At 44.9% G+C, this 20933-nt stretch overlaps 3 protein-coding genes across 5 annotated transcripts in view; 1 reads left to right on the top strand and 2 right to left on the bottom strand.

Annotated features, from left to right (window-relative positions):
- Positions 1-9118: 9118 nt before the first annotated feature.
- LOC103354616 (heat shock protein 30-like) lies at positions 9119-9873 on the bottom strand. Its single transcript, XM_008278054.1, has one exon. The coding sequence runs from the start codon at positions 9860-9862 to the stop codon at positions 9197-9199; it is 666 nt and encodes a 221-aa protein (XP_008276276.1). The 5' UTR covers positions 9863-9873; the 3' UTR covers positions 9119-9196.
- A 1499-nt stretch (positions 9874-11372) lies between these two features.
- On the bottom strand, positions 11373-12716 carry LOC103354628 (UDP-GlcNAc:betaGal beta-1,3-N-acetylglucosaminyltransferase 2). Its single transcript, XM_008278069.1, has 2 exons — positions 12419-12716; positions 11373-12382 (listed from the first exon to the last, which is right to left on the bottom strand). Exons 1-2 carry the CDS (start codon positions 12714-12716, stop codon positions 11373-11375), a joined length of 1308 nt encoding a protein of 435 aa, XP_008276291.1.
- Positions 12717-14866: 2150 nt separating this feature from the next.
- smad2 (SMAD family member 2) overlaps positions 14867-20933 on the top strand; it is a 17842-nt gene continuing 11775 nt past the window's right edge. For all 3 annotated transcript variants that reach the window (XR_520051.1, XR_520050.1, XM_008278053.1), the window contains exons 1-2: positions 14867-15007; positions 17000-17472. Coding sequence is in view for 1 of the 3 variants with exons in the window: in XM_008278053.1 (XP_008276275.1) it covers positions 17216-17472 (257 nt within the window). In the remaining 2 variants the exon portion in view is untranslated. The remainder of the gene's footprint in view (positions 15008-16999; positions 17473-20933) is intronic.

The raw sequence follows: 20933 nt of genomic DNA, 5'->3' as shown, positions 1-20933 counted from the left end.
TCATGATCCAAGTTGGTTTTGTTTTATGACTTAAATGAATGAAGTCGTTCCTTTTAAGGAAGATCCTGCTACATAATTCAAGTAAATGTCACTTTTCTTGCTTTGAAAATCTAATTTGTCTTTATTTTTGTTTCATGCAAATGATTTGTGTCCATCAGCAGGTGTGTTTGTAATAATGAGGCTTAACTACATCGTGTACAGTTACTGTTTTTAAACCTTTTTCAAGATGTATGTCATGTTGACAGATCAGGAAGCCTGAGTTGTTAGAAGACGTCTTATCAGGTAAACCTGACACCCACCTCTGCTTGTTTTATGTGCAAATATCCTTATATCCCAAAGGTTTGGTCTTCAAACTGACAAACATTTTGTATCCTCAGTGAAAACCTGCTCTGTTGTGCTCAGGACATCGGTCTGGGTTGAAGGTTCATCTTCCAAGAGGACAGCGACACTAAGAACACAGCCAACACAGCGCTCAGGTGACTTAGGGATAACTCAGTGTCCTCAAGCGGCCCAGCCAGAGCCCCGACTTGAACCCCATCGATCATCAGAGACCTAAAAATGGCCGTCCATCCTGTCCAAGCTGACAGAGCTTGAGAGGATCTGCAGAGAAGAAAGGTAGAAAATCCCCAAATCCAGGTGTGCAAAGCCTGTCGCGTCATGCCCAAGGAAGCCTGCTAAAGGAGCTTCAGCCTGGTGTGTAGTGAGTCCAGAGTCTGAGTGCTGATGGCCATGTGCAGCTTAATAAATGTGCAGAAATGTGTACGATCCTGTTTTGACTTGTGTCATTAGAAGTGTAGACTGATGAGGCGAACATTAGCAGAAAGCTGCAACATAAAGTAAAAGGTCTGAATCCCTTCTCATTGTGTTGTATGTTAAACAATCAGCTTCCTGTTATGAGTTCTCCTTCAGGATGCAGGTATTTCAGTTTAAAGCCCTTAAAACATATGACACCTCTTCTACATGTGTTTAACGCTCAGGGTGAAGCTCCAAAATCAGCCTGATAGAAATCCAATAGCAGCCGATCTCTGCAGACACGTTAGCATCACCGTTCATTCTGTCCTATCTGTCTATTATCCCCCATCACAGGCCTCCCTCTGCACCATGCATCTGGCTGCGCCGTTCTCCTCCACCGCCCCATTTCCATCCATAAATTGCTCCATACGTAGCCCCGCGACCATCCCCTCTTTCCCTTCCTCCTCTCATCCTTCCTTCCTGTCCCCTCTCGTTCCCACTCCCCGTTTTCTCCCCTTCCCGTCGCTGCTCTTGTCATCCATCCTGTCTGAATAATGCAGTGGCCGTGCAGCTGCACCGCCATTGTCCCCGCTTCAATGTTAATGTTGTGTCCTTGTCACAATTATTGGGTCACTATCATCCATCAGAGCTAATCATTGTCATACAGATACGGACAAACAAAACACATTACGGAGAACAAAGGCACACGCGTGTAGAGAACAAAGGCGCACATGGAGCAGAGAGCCGTGTTGTGGTTAGTGACGCTCGTGTTAAATTAAATGATGCACTTTGAAAAGGCAAACACAACAGGAGCTTCATTCTGCTCCTCAAACAGATGCCACATGCAAAACGTGTCGATGGAAAATGAAAATATGTTTGTGTGTCTGTTCTAAGATCCTCGTTGGCTGAACTGTGGGAAACATTTTGAGCTTTAAAATACACTTTGATTACTTGATTTTTCCAAATCCCTAAATTTCACCCGCAGTCATTGGCGTCCTATAAAAGTCAGAGCAGTTAGTTAGAAAACCAAAACATCAGCAGTGAGTCGGGAGGAAAGGGAAACTCAGAGTTCTGTTCTAAAGCGTACTTTCACTTCTGTGCCGGTACGGTGTCGAGCTGCGTGCAAAGGTTTTGACTCCCTGAACCCCGAAACACACAGGCAGGTTTGAAAGGCATGCCAGCTTTAAAAAATGCCAAAATGATGCTATTTATCAGAACAAAAAAATGTTTAAGAAATAAAAATAAAAAACAAGAAAAAACATCTGATTTTAACTGTGAAGAAATCCTTTATGACACTTGGTTCCGTCCAAGACAGGCGACCAAATATACGCTCCCAGCCACAGCCAGGAAGTCACTGGTGCAGGGGTGTCAAACATACGGCCCGTGGGCCAGAACCGGCCCACTACAGGGTCCACTCCGGCCTGTTCCCTAATAGTTCCCACTGTAGTTTGTACGGTGTGGTTTGTCGGTTCAGGTGGTCAGGACAATAATTTCTAGATGCTTGTTTTGGTCATAAAATAAAACCTGGTTCGGTTCCAGATGCGTCTGTGTCTGAATGTTCTGTGCCGTTGCGGTACACTGTGGTCTGGATGCTATGATGCATGTATGTAAATGATAAACTGAGGCGTGATGTTGTTAAAACTTATTTTTCTTTAGAACTTTCCGGTTGTTCGTGATGTTTTGTGAAATAATAATAGTTCATTTCAGAATGCACTCTTTTTGCACTGAAACAAAGGGAAGCATTTGGAGTTACTTATAGGTGCTGTGCTGGTACTGGTCCGGCCCACTTGAGATCAAATCAGGCTGTATGTGGCCCTCGAGCTAAAATGAGTCTGACACCGCTGCACTGGTGACGGAGCTGCAACCAGCAGTGACGTGACAGAAAATGGACGTTTTATGTGATCTGGGCTGAACTGCAGGACGTGTTCACACCGAGCAGGTCAGAGTTAAGGACGGAAACAAATAAGAAATGTAAGCAGTAAAATAACCAAACCGCGTAGAGTCACCAGCTCGTTCAGTAGCTAGATATTTATTCAAGGTTTTTATATTTTTTTCTTTTGTAGAATAAATCATGTTTTTCCTTCTTCAGACTGTATGACATTATTAATTAACTCTCCTGCACAGACAGACTTCTACTGTTGTTTCCATGGAGTAGCAGCACTTTGTACTGCAGAGAACAATGAGCCCACAATAAGTAAAACTGTCAGGAGCTAATAAAGAAACTCTTTGGGTTTACAGTGTTTAGATATTTAGGAAAGAAGCTATCGTTGTTACTGAAACACGGCGGGAGAGAACGTCATTTCCTATTTAAAACATTTCATTAAGAGAATTAAAAACAAGCAAATATCTCAAACCATCACCTGGAAGGACTGACTTAGTATATAGTTAACTGTTGTATCCACGTGTCTACATCCTGAATGTATTCACTATAAACAGTCGTGACCAAAAGAAGCTCTGCTGATGACTTTCTGCTCAGTCTCCTGATATAAAACAGTGTGTTTTAGAAATGAGTGCGTTCCTGTTGTGCAGCTCTCCACCTGCACAGATGAGCACAGACGTACCAGCACAGGTGACTCTGGTAAGTTATCATCTCTCCTACTGTAATATGCATGAGTGATTATTTGATTAATTCATAAAACATGTCTCTGAAGTTTCCTGATGTGTGATCCTCCTTCACGTTAACGCCGCCGCTCGTCATCTCGTCTCTGATCTTTGTGTTTAAAGATGAACTCAAACTAACTGAATATAACCACCAGCCATGGATTTTACTTCCTATTAACAGAGTCATGGTTTATTTCATTATGGGATGTACTTTGTGTTCATGTTATTCTCTCTCTTTCTGCCTTCATCACCTCTTTGTGGTTCGCCCTAGTTTGACATTTATGGATTCTGAGGTTGAAGAATGCTCATGATGGAGGTTTTCTGCAGGATTATTTGTTTGATTCTCATCAGAAAAAGCACTTTTCAGTGAAGGACTGTGTATGGATTGATGCTGCTGCTGGAGCTGAAGGATGGGGCTGATATGGATTAGGTTAAATAAGCCCATTTAAACATGAAAGGTTGTTGATAGCTGATGTGGGAGTATCGGACGTCTCCTCTTAGAGACCTGGGGCTTTCGGCTATCGGCCTCGTGCATGTGTGTGTGCGTCTGAGTGAATCGATAGTGATGAGAGCAGGCTGGTTCCTATTGCCTATTTAATTATCCTCCATCAAACAAACATGATAGCACCTTGAGATCACTTAGAGCGCCGTCTTCACACACAGACGGAGGAGGGCGGCGGGGGCGGCGAGGACACAGTTCACGGGTCACTTTTACTTCTAACATGAAGAAGGAGAAGGTCACCAGAGCCGAGGAGAAGCACAAATGCATTCACGAAAGAGCAAAGAAAGCAGGTTCTTTAATTAACCTTGTTCTCCGACCTTTAAGTGGAGAGAGAGGGGAAAAGAGGTGACAAATGAGGCCAATTAGCACAGAAGGAATTATTTGATTTCTCTCAGCTAAATGGCCACTTTTCATGTCTTTGGTTGGAGAACCGCGAGCTGCCGTTGACCTCGTGCACTCGGGCGCCACGAGGCGTCCTCAGGCTGCTGCTTGTTTCCTGTTGTCTGCCGCCACATTCTGACTGCGCATAAATAATAAAGCCTTTGTGGCTGAAATATCTGAAATGGTGATTTGTCAACACCAACACAAGGCTTGGAGGGAGCGTCATGGCCGCCGTCAGCGTCTGACAGACACCGATGAGGAGCGAGTGTGAGCCTGCTGCTGTCTGATTAGTGCCTCCTGTCCCTCCTCTCTGTATGATTACATAACAGGAGGATGTGCAGGAAAAAATAAAAAGATGTGTGTGTGTGTGTGTGTGTGTGTGTGTGTGTGTGTGTGTGTGTGTGTGTGTGTTGTGTGTGTGTGTGTGTGTGTTGTGTGTGTGTGTACAGTATGTGAGCAGGGGTTCGTGCATCGTCTGGCTCAGCGTGACCTAGAAACGTCCGGCAGTCTCTCAAGGCTTCATTAGGGCATAACCACAAGTTCAGAATCCATAACCTTCATATTATCACCCTGCTCCCTCTCCTCTGTCGGTTTGTGTGTTTTTCTTTTTCTTTTTTTTTTTTACATATTGTCGCACAAAGTTTTATTTTTTCTGTCACATCTACATTCCTCCCCTCGCTCTCCGTCTGTCTTGTTTATAGAGTTGGTTGTTTTCTCCAGATTTCTTTTAAAATTCTGAGTTCTTTAATCCAGAAACACGTGGGTCTTGTGGGTTATTATAGACACATGTGCCGCTAGATATAGTTGTTTTAACCATTTACATCATTTCCTGTTTGCAGATTGCTGTAAATACCTGAAACGTACCAGTGTTGAATGCTATCATTTAACACCTGTTGCACATTCTGGCTGTACCTGCAAGAAAACAATCCTCTGTTAAGTCCAAACTCACAGCAGCTCAAGCACACCAGCTCACCTGCAGCTCTGTAAAAGGACTTTATGCAACACAAGCACACAAGTTTTAACTGATGCCGAATCCTGACACAGAAAGCCTGCAAGTTTATTAATCTTTTTTTTTTCATCAATTCACTGCAGTTTCAAGGTAAAAAAGCTCAGCCGTGGCACCGACTGATTATTTCTCTCACAATGTGTCTTTCAGCAAGTAAAAGGCACGACATGGACGCGTTAATAAGCTCTAAAACCTTGACTTTACCACAGGGGGGGTCTTTAAGTGTTCAGCGGCCATATTGTGCTCATTAGAGGACAAAATAAAAGTGTTGCTGTTTTTCTAGTTGACACACATCAGTTTGAGGCGACTGAGCTTATTCTGACCAGAGCTGACGTGTATGAAGACGTCTCCTAATCCTAACCTTCAGAGTTACACAAGACAAAGTCTGCTGATGTTCAGAAAAAGCCACCGTGTGCTGCCAGTGTGAGCTGACCCGAGGTCAGTTCGTGGTGAAATTCAGAGCTTCTGTGTTGCAACTAAAACAAAATATTGCACCAGAGTTGCTGAACTTACTGAAGCACAGCGGGGGGTTTCTCCAAAGGTAGGTGGAGAGAGGAGAAAGAGTTCAAGAGGTCAGAATCCCACCAGCTTCATCTTGTAATGGAGCCATCATCATTATCCACTCCGAGAGGAGACTAATTTAAACTGATGAATGTTTTATCAGGTGTCTTTAGCGTCCGCTGGATGAGAGCAGGATTCCATCTGAAGTCGTGTTGACGCGTGTTTTGTTCTCGCGTTTGTCACTTTGACTTTCTAATCACAGCAGAAGCAGGTATTTTCTCCTTTCAGCCGGCAGAGTGTCGCTCCTATCTGAGTGCAGCACCAGTTATCTAACATTGTCTCTGCAGAAAATGAACAGGACTTTCACCGCCCGAACTCTACAGTAGGAGCCTGAAATACCTCCTCCCACTTTGCAACTCTATAACAGCGATAAGGGAAGCGGTGAAGGATACGTTATCAGGTTCTACACGCAGGACCACTGCAGCATTTCACCACTTCCCTCTCGCTTGCACTTCCCCCCTGTTTCGTTTTTTTTTGTGTCCTTTGCCGAGTCCCGCCTCATAACCTCTCCTCCTCTCTTCCCACTCCTCTGGTGTTCTCTCATCCTTCTCTCCCCCCTGCTGCATCCTCTCCCCCATCTCTCCCTCTCTTCCCCTCCTCCCCACATGTCTGTCTGTTCGAAACTGGAGCAACGTCTTAATCGAGGCTGTGGGACGTGACGGGAATTTCTAAGCGAGCCCGGCTCTGCAGTACAGACGCAAACACACACACACACACTCACACACACACTCTGCTCGGCAGCCAATTAACAACCTGCGATCCAGCGCCAAAGGAATAACTGCATGTTGATGAGCTGCGTGTGTGTGTGTGTGTGTGTGTGTGTTTGCGATGAGCTGGTGGCCGTCAGAACCACTTACACAGATAGAAGGATATCTCTTTTATGTGTTCAAGGGAAAGAGGGGGGATTATGGCGCATTAAAAACCATCTCCGTGAGGGACAAACTAAGACAGGAACAAGGAAGTGTGAATTTGTGCCCGAGATTCTCTTTCTGTGTGTGTGTGTGTTTGATGCACTTTCAGGATGTGTGTGTGTGTGTGTGTGTTACGAGAACAATGCAGATGATTTACTTGGAGCTGAGCCGTGCTTTCTCCTCCTTATCCTCCTCCTCCTCCTCCTCCTCATCCTTCCTCTATTTTTGTTACCTTTCGTTCCTCTCCCTCTCCTCCTCCTCCTCACTTCTATCCTGCCTCCACTTTGGGGGGTTCATCCAAAGGTGAACGCCTGACAAAAAAAAAAAAAAAAAAGTATCTTTCCTCCCTCAAAAAAACTCATATATTCTCTTTATGTGTCAAAAATATTGACACCAGCCTTGACACCAGATCCCCGAGCAGCAAAGCGCTGTGTTTGCCAGTCCAGGTTTCATCATCCGTCCTTGTTTTCTTGAGAGATGGAATATGTTGTAAAGAAGGCTGCGGGTTTCAAACTTGGCTCCTTGCTGATGTTGCCCTACTTCTCTGCTGCACAGTCCTCCATATCAGGCTTTGTTGTATACTGTCTGGATGAATAAATAAAATACGGGCAGATGAGATGTTTAAACGAGTTGACGGAACAATATTCATGACTGTACTTCATTATTACTACCAGATGCTAGAATTCATTGAGAAGAACTCTTACCTTTGACGCCGTACTGACAGGTAAACAGGTACGTTAGTCTTGCGTAGTTTTCTGTGTATGAATGCAGGTGTTATTTTTAATTTTAATGATCTTTTCAGTGGGTTTGGTCAGTATCCTGCAGCTCTACTGGGCTGTGATCACTTTGTGCATCATTGCATCAGATGCCTGTCTTTGGATGGTGTTTTCTAAACATAGGAAACTTATTTGCATCAAAATGTAACGAGTAGTGTAATATAAAATATAATAATAAATTAAAGGTTAAACAATGAAAGTAAGGCTTTTATTTTACGTGTGCGTGAGATTATTGCTTTTTCTTAAACTGCGATGACAACTAGCGGCAAAGCGTTAAAATGCTGTTAACGTCTGAGAGATTTGGAAGCTCGTGCTGCTGGTAAAGCTCATGCTGCCATCTAGTGGACAAATCTGCTAATTACAGCAGGAGGATGAACACAGCAAAGAGCAGAATCTTATCAGAACAGACGAGTGTCGTGCAGAGATGTGAAGGAAAAAAACTTTAATCAAATCAAAGCTTCATGTGTCCATACTGTCAGCAGTGGCTCAGCGGTCCAGGCTTTGGCCTACAGGTCAGAAGGTCAGGGGTTCATCAGCACCTACCAACAGCACATTAGCATTGCTGCATCCTTATAGGGTGGCTGTGGCTCAGGAGGTAGATCTAATCGATCCCCTCCACAGTCCAAGCGTCCTTTGGCAAGAACCCAAAGTTGCTCCTGATGGCAGGCAGCTCCTTGCACGAATGAGAAAACACTAGAAAGCGCTTTGAGTAGCACTAATCAAAGTAGCACTAGATCATCTGCACTGGGGTCATGGGGGGCGGAGTCTATCCCAGCTGACTCAGGGTGAAGGCAGGTTCACCTGGACAGGTAACCAGTCTATCACAGGGCTACACTTAGAGACAGACAACCAAGCACACTCACATTCACACCTACGGACAATTTACAATCACCAATTAACCTCAGCATGTTTCTGGACTGTGGGAGGAAGCCGGAGAACCCGGAGAGAACCTGGAGCACCCCTTCATTCAAAATTATTATTCATCTTTGATGTTCGTCCCTGTAAAGAATAGTGTAATAGTAATGTAAGAATCTGACACAGCGAAGTGTTCACCTCACATGATGTTAAGTTGTGAACAGATCTGGTGATGTCCCAAAAAAACGTGTTGAAACAGGTCTTGGTCCAGCAGATAACTTATTTAATGGTGACGTGGAAACTACACTGGACAGATGTTGAGAGCTAGCTTTCAGTGATGTAGGAGACATTAGTTTTTATTTTAAATTAACAAATATATTATATATTTAGTTTCTGGATTGATCTGTGATGAAGAAATAGATCATATTAGAAATTTTAAAAGAGCTGATAAACTTTTATTTGGAAAACTGATTGAAAGTTAACCTTCTGAAATTATAAAGTATTAATCTAAAATCTGAAATTAAAAGCTGTTTACATTTTCTTAGGTTCTGAATTTTACAGTGAGGGAAAAGACAGAATCACAATCCCGAACAGGAAAGACATCAGGACTTCTGTGAAACAGCTCCACCTGCTGGATGCCTGTGATAACGACTAGAAAGTGTTGGACTGACATTTAGTGTTCAAGTGCGGCACATGCAGGAGAAACTGGTAAACTCAGGAATAAAGAAAAAGAAGCAGAAAGAAAACAAAGAGGAAATTAAATATGTGACAAAAACATCATAGAAACAAATAATTAGAAACTGATGCATTTATTAATCATGTCCAGGTTTACATACAAACACACTAAAGCACACATGATCATCATTCGTTATCATGAAACACGTCTCAGTGGCACCACAGCATCCAGTCTGGACCAGTCCATGTCTCCAGGTGTGTCCTGTGAGCTGCTGTCTTGTGCCTGTGAACACCCACTCTGCTGTGTTTTCTCCTCCCAGCTCCTCCTGACAGCCAGCTCCCTCTCAGCCTCCTCTGCACATGGAGCTCTGGCTGCCTGGATGTGGAGCTTCCCGTCTGGAGACAGGCAGCAGCTGACGGCTTCAGGGTCCAGCCCTTCAGGAACATCCACCTCCTGTCTGAACTCCTGGAGTCTGTAAGAGCAGGACCCGTCCCCGTCCTCCTGCTTCTTCTCCGTCTTCCCGCTGACCCTCAGCTTCCTGCCCACCTGCCTGACAGACAGCTCCTCTGGGGAGAAGCCTTGAGTGTCCAGGGTCACAGCAAAGCGCTCTCCTCCCTCTGTGTCCAGCTGGCGGGACGCCGGCTGCACGGCCACGATGCTTTGGAAAGGCTCCGTCTCCTCCAGGACGTTGTGTTGAAGTTGGTCCATCAGCTCCAGACTGCTGCTCAGCTCCTGGAGGTTTGTGTGCAGGAGATGCTGCTGGTAGACCAGAGGGTTGACCTCCGGCCACAGACTGAGTACAGGCCAGTAGAAGTCCATGGATGGAGTGAGGGCAGACTGGAATCCATGAGAGCACAGCATCTTCACTGAGTCCACTGTGGAGTCCTCTGGATGGGAGATGAAGCTCTGCTCAGGTGTGTGTTCTCGTCTGTGCTGCTTCGTGTCTCAGCAGTGGGACGGTCCCAGCTTTTATATCCCAACTGGAGGCAGTCCAGAGAGTTCAGGAAGCTTCTGGTCATTGCCACAGATCTCCACTGGGTGGAGCTGTTACTCAGAAATGATGATGTCACTGGATCGTTCCTGCACTTTCATGATCTCTCCTGTATTTGCAAGACTCCACCACTAGATGTCAGTGAAAAGCATCACTAGAATAAATTGTCAGTTAAACCAAAGAACAATAAAGTCCCACCTCTGAGAAAGTAATCCTGGTTTTCTTTGTTTAGACAAAATGCAGCAAAAACAGACTAAATAAATAAAACTATAGTAGCAGCAGTAGGAACAGTGTTGAGCAGTCACACATATGTTTCTGTTCTCGTTAGCGTTCATCAGCTCAGTAATCTTCCTGTTACACTCTTCATAGACGAATCTCCTGCAACCGCATCACTCCCAAACCGCTGTCTGCCCATTAGTACCGGGATCAATAACTGAGCACAGACAAGACTGGACTATAATACAATCAAGAGAAGAACCGCTGCACTTCCTCTGTACCTGAGACGTCAGCGTAGCTCCAAACATGCCGTTCCATATCACACACATTACACTCTGATTTCACTTTTTCATTGTAGAACGATGCAATAATATTTCAGACTGTAAATATTCACTGAAATGTGATATTTCTGCTTTGTGAGCTGCATCCGGCTTTTATTTTGACTCCATAGACATTAGAGACGTTATGGCTAAAAAAAACTGTCTCATTATTGTCTTAATTTAACTGAAACAGAAGCCGATAAACAAAATGATCACAACCAATTCAAAAACAACATCAACAGTTTGCATCTTTAACGACTGCAAAAATAGGTTTGGAATAAAAAATAAAATTCAGAGCCCTGTTTTAATGTATGTTTTATTGTCAGCAGAAGAAAATTCCAAAATCCAAAAACATAATCACCATTATATCGTCTCTGGTTAAATTAAAATCACCAACGTAGTCAATAACGGCTGAAGATCGTTAATGAGATTTGCACATGAAATAAATCTGTTCCATGATTAGGTCCATTTGGGGTTTAAATGTTCGATGAAGACACAAATACATCTAAATAGTTCTATTCACATACGTGTATGCTACCGTATATCCTTTGGGTAGTAAAATAAAACTTTTACATGAACTTGGTGCAAATACATACCTGTATTAATGAAGAGAGTACCAAGTATTTTGTAATGCTATCAAAATAAAAGTACCCTTCGAGGTAGATCAGTCTCCTCCTCTGAGTTATGTCACACATCAGAGGAAAGGTTCGTTACATGTGACCTTAACAGGGTACCGCCTGCTCGGCTTGAAGATTCAGTCGCAGTGTGTAGTTTTTTAAAAAACGATTGTGGTGGCAGCGTTCAGCCGGCACTCAGTGACTCCTATTTGGTTGGCAAATGAGCGTCAGCATGGAGCATGTCGACCCTGGAGCTGAGTCCACAGTGTCAGCATCTGCTTGGGACTCCGTCGATGAACAAGCAGAACAGATTTGTAAGCGCAGTAATTGGACCTGTCTGAATGGGGGAGATCAAACGTGAGGAAGCCCGGGTGGTGCCTCGGAGAGAGCCCCAGTCTGTGCATGCACATGCCCAGATACACATCATCAATGGGGAACAGGCGAACCCTCTCAGACACCTCTTTTAAACGCAACGCCAGCGAGCCCGAATACACCACCCCTCCTCCACCGGCGTAGGGCGGATAGGCGCCTTTGTAGAAACTCTCTGGTATGTAGTATTTGGTGGACGGCTCCCGGTTTGGCTGTGCGTTATTAATCACATCCCCAACAAACAGATCGATGTTGGTCTCATTGGTATACGGTTTCCACAGGTTGTGCTCCTCCCACTGTTTCTGCAGGTAATCCAGAAGGGCGTCCGTTCGGACAAACACATCATCATCCCCTTTGAAGACAAAGGCGGCAGTGGGGCAGTATTGCTGGAACCAGTGCCAGAACAGCAAGTCCTTTAGGGTCAGATTGAAGAACGTGTCTCTGAAGTCCCACTGCAGGATGTCCCCGTACTTCTGGTTCTCGAGCTCCAGGAGGTTTTTGAGGTCTGGGTGAGGACCTGTGCTTGAATCCTGCCTTCCGAGCAGAAACACAGTGCGCACTAGTCTGAATTTCTTATTTGAGCCTCCTCTCACCAGACCGCTGCGGCCCCACGTCTCACGGATGGCCTGCCTGTTTTCAAAGTTCCCCACTTGAGATTTGATGGCCATGAGGAGCATGGGAGAGTCCACACCAAAGCTACTGTTGCTCCTCCTGCATATCCCCGGCTGGTTGATGAGGAGGGGGTACTCCCTGCAGTGCATCGACCTGATAAAAGCCTTCATTTGGTCTGGAAAGCTGTTCAGATCATTCACACGAGGGACCGAACACTTGTGTGACATGCAGTCGGAAAGGCATTCATCCTCAACTTCTGATAAAAACTCAGCTTTAGGCTTCCTCATTATACCAGTTGTGTTTCCTCTCAGTATTGGATTGTGCTGACGGTCCCAAGCGTGCTGCAACCGGTTCCACAGCGCGCTGTCCTCCAACCGAAGGTTCCAGAAAGGGCCAAGTGGGTGAGAGGCCAGCGCTGAAGAATTAGCAGAAACCCCCGGGGCAACATAGTGGACGTTTATTTTTGGAGGCGTGTAGGAGATGGTGATGAATATGGACACCATGATGTAGATCAGAAGGTGGCCGGTCATCATACATGGAAGCAGGCACATGCAAAGCAGTCTCCCGTTGCATTTGCAGCATTTTCCCATCGCCTGCGGTGCACAAATTAGACACAAAATAGTTCATAAGAGCATATTTTCCTATAACAACAACAGCAGCAGAGGGACATTTTAAACCACTCTTCCTGTCACAGAGCACAGATCACTGCAGTGGCATCAGTCTACCTTTGAGATTTTATGGCAAACAGTGCAGTCAACCCTCTGGGGTTTGCGTCTCCTTGGTGATGGTCCAGTGAGGGTTATTATCTCTTCTTGTCTACACACTCTGAGCATCATCCTGTAGCTACCTGTCAGGAGGCTCACAGCCCCTGTAGACACACTGTGGAACATGTACTGTGCAATAAGTCCCTCTTTGTTTAGATGGAACAAACCCTTACATGTTTCTTTGCTTTTGGCTTCAGCAGAGCATTGAATTGACTTCAGGCGTCTATCTGTTTTTCACTTGCTTTCTTTCTTTCGTTCAATAGCTACATGGAAAACCCTGCCTGGCAGCCTACAGTAGGTTAACACACAAGTAGCTTAGGCAATGGATGGAAGACGGAGCGTAAAATTACTTACAAGTGAGTGAACTTTGGTTGAATAAGCCGACTGACATAAACGACCCAGTGACTCGAGGTGTCCACTTCTTGTTTTAGTGTTTTCATCCGGCCTGGTTGTCAGCTGGTTGTACTGGAGCAGGTCTGTAGTGCATCATTCAGCCTCTGTCCATCGCGGTGCATCCTAGAAGACTCTGCCAGGAGTTCTCACACAGCGCATACAAGTGCAGCTGAGTAACGAGTCCCAGGTGAGGTAACCCTGCGTGCACCGAGCATGCGCCTCTCTGGCTTCGTGACTCCACAGTGCAAGATAAGGAAAACCGCTTTGACGGGATTGGCCGAGCCTACGACTACCGTCTGTTGACACATGATCGATATCCAAGAATTAATTTCTCAGACGCAGGTTTTTATTTGCATGCATGTGCTGCAGGTGCATATTTGCATGATGTAGCCAAATGACCGGTTAAAAAGTCAGCCAACTGCAAGTTTATGGGATTTACGCACATGCACACAAACACACACGTTGAGTTGGTGACCTTTTGTAACCTAAACAACATATCTATCTGTCCGTCTGTCTATCTATCTATCTATCTATCTGTCTGTCTGTCACGTTTCCAAAACATCTATAATAAAAAACCCAAAGTATAATACAATATGTTTCAGTGATTCCATCAGAGACAAAATAAGAGTTATAGGAGTCATTAAAAACTGAAAACATGGTCTATACAAGGGTCTTTGTTCACAATTATATATCGAAATCATTTCAGTAAACACAACAAATACTGCACAAGAACAAAAAAAATATACATCTTTAAATATAGACAAAAGGCAACTGTGCTATCTATCATCTATCTAGTTCTAGTTCATCTATAGCAAAAACAGACACCTCCACCTTCACAAACCTTCAGAAACCCACTTTTCCATCAAGACCATATCAGTCAAAGTTCAGTTATCTCTGTTGTTGTCATTTCTACTGAATCAGATCCACTCAGCTTCTGTTTGAGTGATATCATCTCAAGCAAACAACAAAAACAGAAGTTTTCTGAAAATCTACAAAAATGGAGTTCTCTGTTTTTGCATATAAACTCTTAATATGTATTATATATGCATATATTAATAATATTTTCATTTCTATTATATTATTAGATGATAAATAACGATACATATTAATTCAGTGGTGTATATATATATGTAAGTGTATGTATGTATATTCAAACGTTGCTAACCTCATAGCAGTAAGGCATGCTGGACTGAAAAGACCCCAAATTTAATTATATATATATCAGTCTTTTCAGTTTCTCATCTCCTTTCTTGTGCCTTTGCGCTGTTCATTACTGCCAATCAAGCCGACTGAAATCAAACTAAAATAAAATCGATCTCAGTCGGACAGAGAGAAAGGCAGCGCTTCGCTATTATGCAATTCTGAAAGGACAATCAAGGTACCCACTGATAAACATCGCCGACATACCTTCGTATGCACCAGCGTTTGACGGACGTGACCTCCAGCCAATAGGACGCGCGTCTGGCAACAGGTTATCGGCTGAATCCCCGGAGCCGACCAATGGGAAGCGGGAGGGGGCGGGGCGTCGCGAAGTCGTCTACGTTTATGTTTTGCGCGAGGGCGATACATGTTTGGTTGAGCTTTGAATGAGGGGCCATCATCCCGGCGGCTCGGAGGTGGAAAATACAGTTTAAAGTCTGTGTGGATGCGTTTAAAATGAGCGAGCAGGCGGTTCGGACGGGCACCTGAGCGACCGGTTCGGCGCCGCTTCACCTCCCCGGCGGGTAAGTGTGCGTTTAGGCGGCGGGAGGGAAGTGATTTGGGAAGCGACAGAACACACAGCAGACCTGTTTATTTGTCTGTGGCACAAAGTAGCAGAGCTTGCTAGCGGATTTTTTCAGACTCTTTTTCCTTTTTTTTTTTTTGGAGGCGACCAGGAGGAGGAGGAGGAGGAGGAGGAGAAGGGTCTCTATCAGTCATTTGGAGACAAAAGAAAGCTGAATATTTTCACTGCGTCTCGGCAAATGACACCCAGCGATGAAAGCAACTCGCTGCTTCTTTTTGTTGTTGTGCGGCTTGTCAAAGTGTGCTGGCATCCGCTGGCTGCTCGGTAGCGTTTAGCTCCTTCTCCCAGTGTGGAGGTCTGGTGTCGGAGGAACAAGTCCCCCCAAACACTCACAAAAACACCCAACAGCGCTGCTCGTTTCCACCCCGGGAGCTGGGGCAGCATTTGCTTTGTGGTCACATTTTGTGCTCCTGGTTGGTTAACTTGCATCGAGACTTTGTGTTCACTTTGAAGGCTTTTTGTTCCCAGCAGCGAGGCTCGGTTGTTGTTTCAGGACCTTCCTTTGTGCATCCAGCAGTGGGATCATTTCTAAAAAACAGCAGCTTCTTCATGACCCCCTCCAGTAATATCAGGCTCTCTGTACCCATTCTGCTCAGACACACAATAACCACAACAAACAGCACAGCTCATTATTTTCAGGAGGGGTCTGGAAGCTGTTCATACTGTACTGTTAGTAAGCAGTTCACAGGTTAAGCCAGTGAAATTAATTCTTAGAAGGAGCTTGGACTTTCAGAGTAGCACAGGGAGGACGGTTATCCCTTCCTCTGTGCGCAGAAATCTGCATCACAGAGTGGGTTCATCTGTGTTTTTATTTAAGTCCCATTGAGTAGTGGCACTGCTGCGTTAATCTGAAAGCAAACGAGTAAATGTTTTAGGCAGAGAGAGAGAATAAATAAATGCTTTTTTAAATTGCGTTTAGTAATTTAGTGAATGTGTGCCTCCATCAGTGGACTGGAAATAGATCTGTGTGTTAAAATGATTTTTAAAGAGCTCAGAAGTGTGCTGGCCATCGATGGACGTCCAGGCTGAAGATCAGAAGTGTCTGTGAAGCCTCAGAGCTTAGCAGCTGGTTTGAACGGGTCAGCGGGTTTCACCTACGAGGTCTTAAGACCCCGCTGAATGGGGTTTAGCATCGCCCAGTTTTCCTATGAAAGGGTGAACACTGGTTTCAGTGGTAGGATTAGCACAGATATTGATGAGGATTTACCACCTCAAACATGAGTTCCTCTCATTATTAGCAAAAACACAGCTTGGACCAGCCTCTAAACTCTGAAGTAGTAGAAGTTTGAAAAGAAACCAGATCTGTGACCAAACAATGTGGCGTAAATGGGAAACGTTCACATAATGCTTACATGATGTGTGCCCTAAATAAAAACAAGTAAAAGATAAATATTTGCGATTTAACCTTTGCTGAAGTCTTCAGAAATTTAGACGACTGATTAACTTAAAATGTGATATTTATTCAGATTACACCAAAATATTGAGAGAGTCACCGTCAGGATAAATCTTGAACCCCAAAAGTGTTGCTACCGGAAAACAAAGTCTCTGTTTATAGGAACCAAACTAGTCGGAGTGGTTCTGCAAGGTACACGAGCTCATTATTGTTATTGTGATCCAAAAGCAGAAGGCAGGTTTGGAGGACGGGTACTGGATCTTAAACCAAATCACTGGGTAGACGGTGTGTGTGGTGCTTTCACTGCCAGTCGGGTTGGTCCATAAGGCGCCGTATGTAGTGGGAGAGTTAACAGGCTATGATAGAAATGATAGTCATGGCTCTTGGCAAACGTCCTACATGTGTGGGCCTAATTGAAGTCATCGTTTCAGAGCAAAATGCTGTGTGCTGGATTGTTGGTCACGTTTCGTGTCTTCCTAACTGTCTGACTTTTTATGTTCAAGTGTTGACGTGTGCTTTCTCTCCCTTGTTTTTCAGGTGTCTTTGGATTTGCTGCTCTCTGCTCCCTCCGTGTGCTTCTGATACTCCTCAGGGCTCGTTAAGACCAATGCCTTAGTTCTGATTAAACGCCACCTACATAGATTGTGTTTATAACATAGGGTGTTTCCAGCAGGAATCCAGACCCCGTATCGTCTTCCCCTGTTTAAGTCGGGTTCAGAGGGGGGCATCAGAAGTCCACACAAACGAGCCACCATGTCCTCCATCCTTCCCTTCACTCCCCCTGTCGTGAAACGCCTCCTGGGATGGAAGAAGACTCCGGCAGGGAGCGGAGGAGCAGGGGGAGGGATCGGAGGAGTCGGGGAGCAGAACGGAGGAGGCCAGGAGGAGAAGTGGTGCGAAAAAGCTGTGAAAAGCCTGGTGAAGAAGCTGAAGAAGACGGGGCAGCTGGATGAGCTGGAGAAGGCCATCAGCACGCAGAACAGCAACACAAAGTGTGTCACCATACCGAGGTGAGACGAGGACAGATGCTGCCTTCCTATGTTTTGTTTATATCTCCCCCTATTGTACATGAACGCACAACTTCCTCAGCAGCTGCGTCAGTATATTAGGGTCAAACTCACACATGTTTCTGGATGTAGCACACGCACATAAACACACGTGTATACTCACACAAACAGCAGGTTTATCAAGTAAGACAACCAAATGTGTTAAACTTGAGAGTCTAGAATAGCAAATTTGCCACGTTGCTGTTTGATGGATGATAATAAACTATCAAAAGTCAGCAAGTAGTTGATTGTTTTAGCACCGACACACTTCTACATAAAAAGAAAAGGAACGTCCACACTCGGCCTGCGCTGGTACGCCACAATACCACTAATCATACGAGCACTTGGAGGTGTATCAGCACATGAAAGTGAGAAAAAAAAAAAGGTGATGAGCCCCCACATGCTTGCCGAAAGAAAAGCCTGCGTTGTGCAACGGCGGGTCCACTTCCCCGTTGTTTTTTGGTTAGCGGGGCAGCAGAAGTGAAACCCGATTGAAGGAAACAGATGTCCGACTAAACTCGTATTCATTGAACTATGTGCAGAAAGCTCGACCGTGCGTTCACACTGTGTGCAGAGTTGATGGTTTGCGGTCTGTGGCACCTGTGCAGTCATGAATCACTACGCCGTGTCCCATTCATGTTTAATCGAGCTTTATTCCCGCCCGTATAAAGGCTTTAATTACAATAAATTAAATGACTTCAGAGTGTGCCGCAAACTCTGTTTTTTATTCAAATAGTTTAATCTGCATCGTGCGGGCTCTTCTCCACATTAGGTTGGTTTTCACACAGTAGTTTTAAATGTTCTTCAGTATAAGAAACACCTACTTCTTTGTGTGGAAAACGACAAAAGGAATTAGTGCCAGAAACGTGGCGTTCTGTTGGTCCTGGACTTGGGCGCACACACCTTCCCACTTCATCACAGAAACTGTTTTATAAATGATGAAGAGGTTGTGCACTGCTACAAACAAAAACAAAACATGGAAGCCGGAGACCCGAGACAAAGCAGTGGATGAAATAACGAACCCAAGCATTAATCAGCGTGAGCACAGTGCGATGCATGAAGAATATATCACTGAACAGGACGTGTCATTTCACAAACGAACTGCAGACTTTCTGAAACCTGCCTGTACTGTACACACTCAGTCCAAACAGTGGCTGTCATGTGTCTGGGTGTAGCTGCAGCGCGGTCCCATGTGTCGCATGATTAGGTGCACAAGTCAAGTCACCAGATCAGGTGAAACATTATCTCGACAAAGTGGCAAAGTCAGAGGAGGCCTTCGAGCAGCATGTGATTAACGTCAATCAATCCATTGAGGATCGGCACAAAGGAGAGATAACTCGGCTGCTCTTTGAAGATTTTATGACCTTCCCTTCTCAGATATTCAATGCAATGGACTCTTTCTCTCCTTTCAGTCTCTCTTTTTGTTTCCCGTTAATTGCAAAGTGTAAATAATATACATGGTGTCTGCAGAGAGTCTGGTAGTTCTCGTGCCGTGCTTAACAACCAGCCCACGTGGACCGGTGCCACTCCTGATCACCTGCATGCTTCTCGGGTTAATTTTTGACAGATGAGATTGGGGGGGTAAAAAAAGGAAATCAAGATCTCATTTACATCTGACGTTGCAGTGTGATCCAGGTAAAGCCGGTGTGCATGTTGGCTCGGCAGTCTGGTATTGTGCGTGGATTTACAGCATCGTATTGACCTAGTTTTCTTTGCTAAACCTGCGAGAAGCTGGTGAGGTGACAAGAAAAACAAACACGGCAGGTGCAGGGTTGGCAGATGTGGCGCTAATGTGCTGTTTGCTCTTCCTTCATCGTGGAAAGGTTCTGCGTCTAGTAATATTAGAGGATGCTGATGTCTGTTGGTGGGCGGATACGTTCTCAGTAATGCACTCTGTTCAGATTTCTGGCTGACACCAGACAGATGTAATCACATTGCAGTCTTAATGCATGTTGTGTAGATGTACACCTCGCATGGATACGCCGCATAATACAATTTACTGTAAAGTTTTGTAGAATTGAACCGGTGTCGAGTCGGGTCAGCTCGGTTCAGGGGAGCAGCACAATAGAGGAGCTTGTAGTGCTCGTGTGTGGGTGTTTTGTAAATACAGCATAAAGCAGGGCAGCGCCAGAGGTTACGTGAAAGCTCCAGTGACTAATTGAAGGTTAACGTATGGTGGTTTCTAAAAGGAGAACATATATGTGGTTAAACGGTATATCTGCAACTGGCTTGATTGTTGAGGAAGTAGTAGGAGGAGAGATGAGACATCAGGAGAGGTTCTGTACATGTTAGACATGCAGCTAGAAGGGGGGCAGGAGTAGATCCATGTGATGCCAGAGCCCTCTCTGTTTCTACACTCTGAGGAATGTGGGCCAGATAGGAGCTTCTGAAGTGGTGCTGATAAGGTCACGGTGCTTCTTCCAGACATTTACTCCAACAATGCTCCTGCTCCTGGTCTGAGGAGTCGCAGGAAGTGAGGATGTTTTATGTTCTCTCTTTCAGCTCCACCATGAGTCACATCTGGACCAGTTTGTGTGGTGAATGCACAGATAGTTTAACATAGCCAACTGAGGGCTGTTTGATCATGATAAAAAGCACATATTTTTCTACTAAGTGAGACAGGTGACCTATCCCATGTTCATCATCTGGCAACAGTGGAGTTAATGAGTTTAAATGGAGGCATTGCCAAGTGAGTTTTTCACAACCATAAATTTTGTGGATTGATCATGTGTTGGCTAAAATAGCTGCACATTAGGGGCAGTGCTGTCACGAAGGAGCGGCTGTATTACTTGAACATACGTAGTAGTTCTCAGCAGATAGCATTTCAGGCTTTACATGCACCGCTGACTTACCTCTGAACACGAGGACGTAAGGCTGATACAGTGTGAGATAAACTGCTCTGGTCCTGTAGTCGTGTGTTTTGGTGGGTGGAGGATGTCAGAGGGCTGTCAGGGGGATGGTGGGGTGATGGCAGGTGTTGGGCTTTGGAGACTCCTGTTTGAGTGGAGGTAGGAGATGACTGCAACATCTCAGATATGATGATGGAAATCTGAGTGACCTCAGAAAGGGACAAAGGTGTGATGTGATCAGCTTCAGGTGGCGTTCTGCAAATCGTACAGTTGAAGTGACAAGCAGAGCGCTCTGAATCCCAGTGCTAGCTCTCATTCAGTGATTTATAAGCAAGTAGGACAAAGAGCCAGAGTCAAACACTGTAGTGATTCTATTCTTGACCTTTAAGTGAGAAAGGAAGAAGGCAAACCTTATCTGTGTCTGCAGATAGAATACTTAGAGGCTGCAGCTGAAGAACTCCACTGATAAGTGTCGAGATAGAAAGTCTTGTACAGACAGGCATGGCAATTACTTTGTTCTGATCAGACAGAACAACCTCCTCCTCTCCTCTCCTCTCCTCTCCTCTCCTCTCCTCT

The sequence above is a fragment of the Stegastes partitus genome, unplaced genomic scaffold (genome assembly GCF_000690725.1).
Source record: "Stegastes partitus isolate 25-593 unplaced genomic scaffold, Stegastes_partitus-1.0.2 Scaffold114, whole genome shotgun sequence".
NCBI classification, from domain to species: domain Eukaryota; kingdom Metazoa; phylum Chordata; class Actinopteri; family Pomacentridae; genus Stegastes; species Stegastes partitus.
This window is presented reverse-complemented; position numbering and strand designations above follow the sequence as displayed.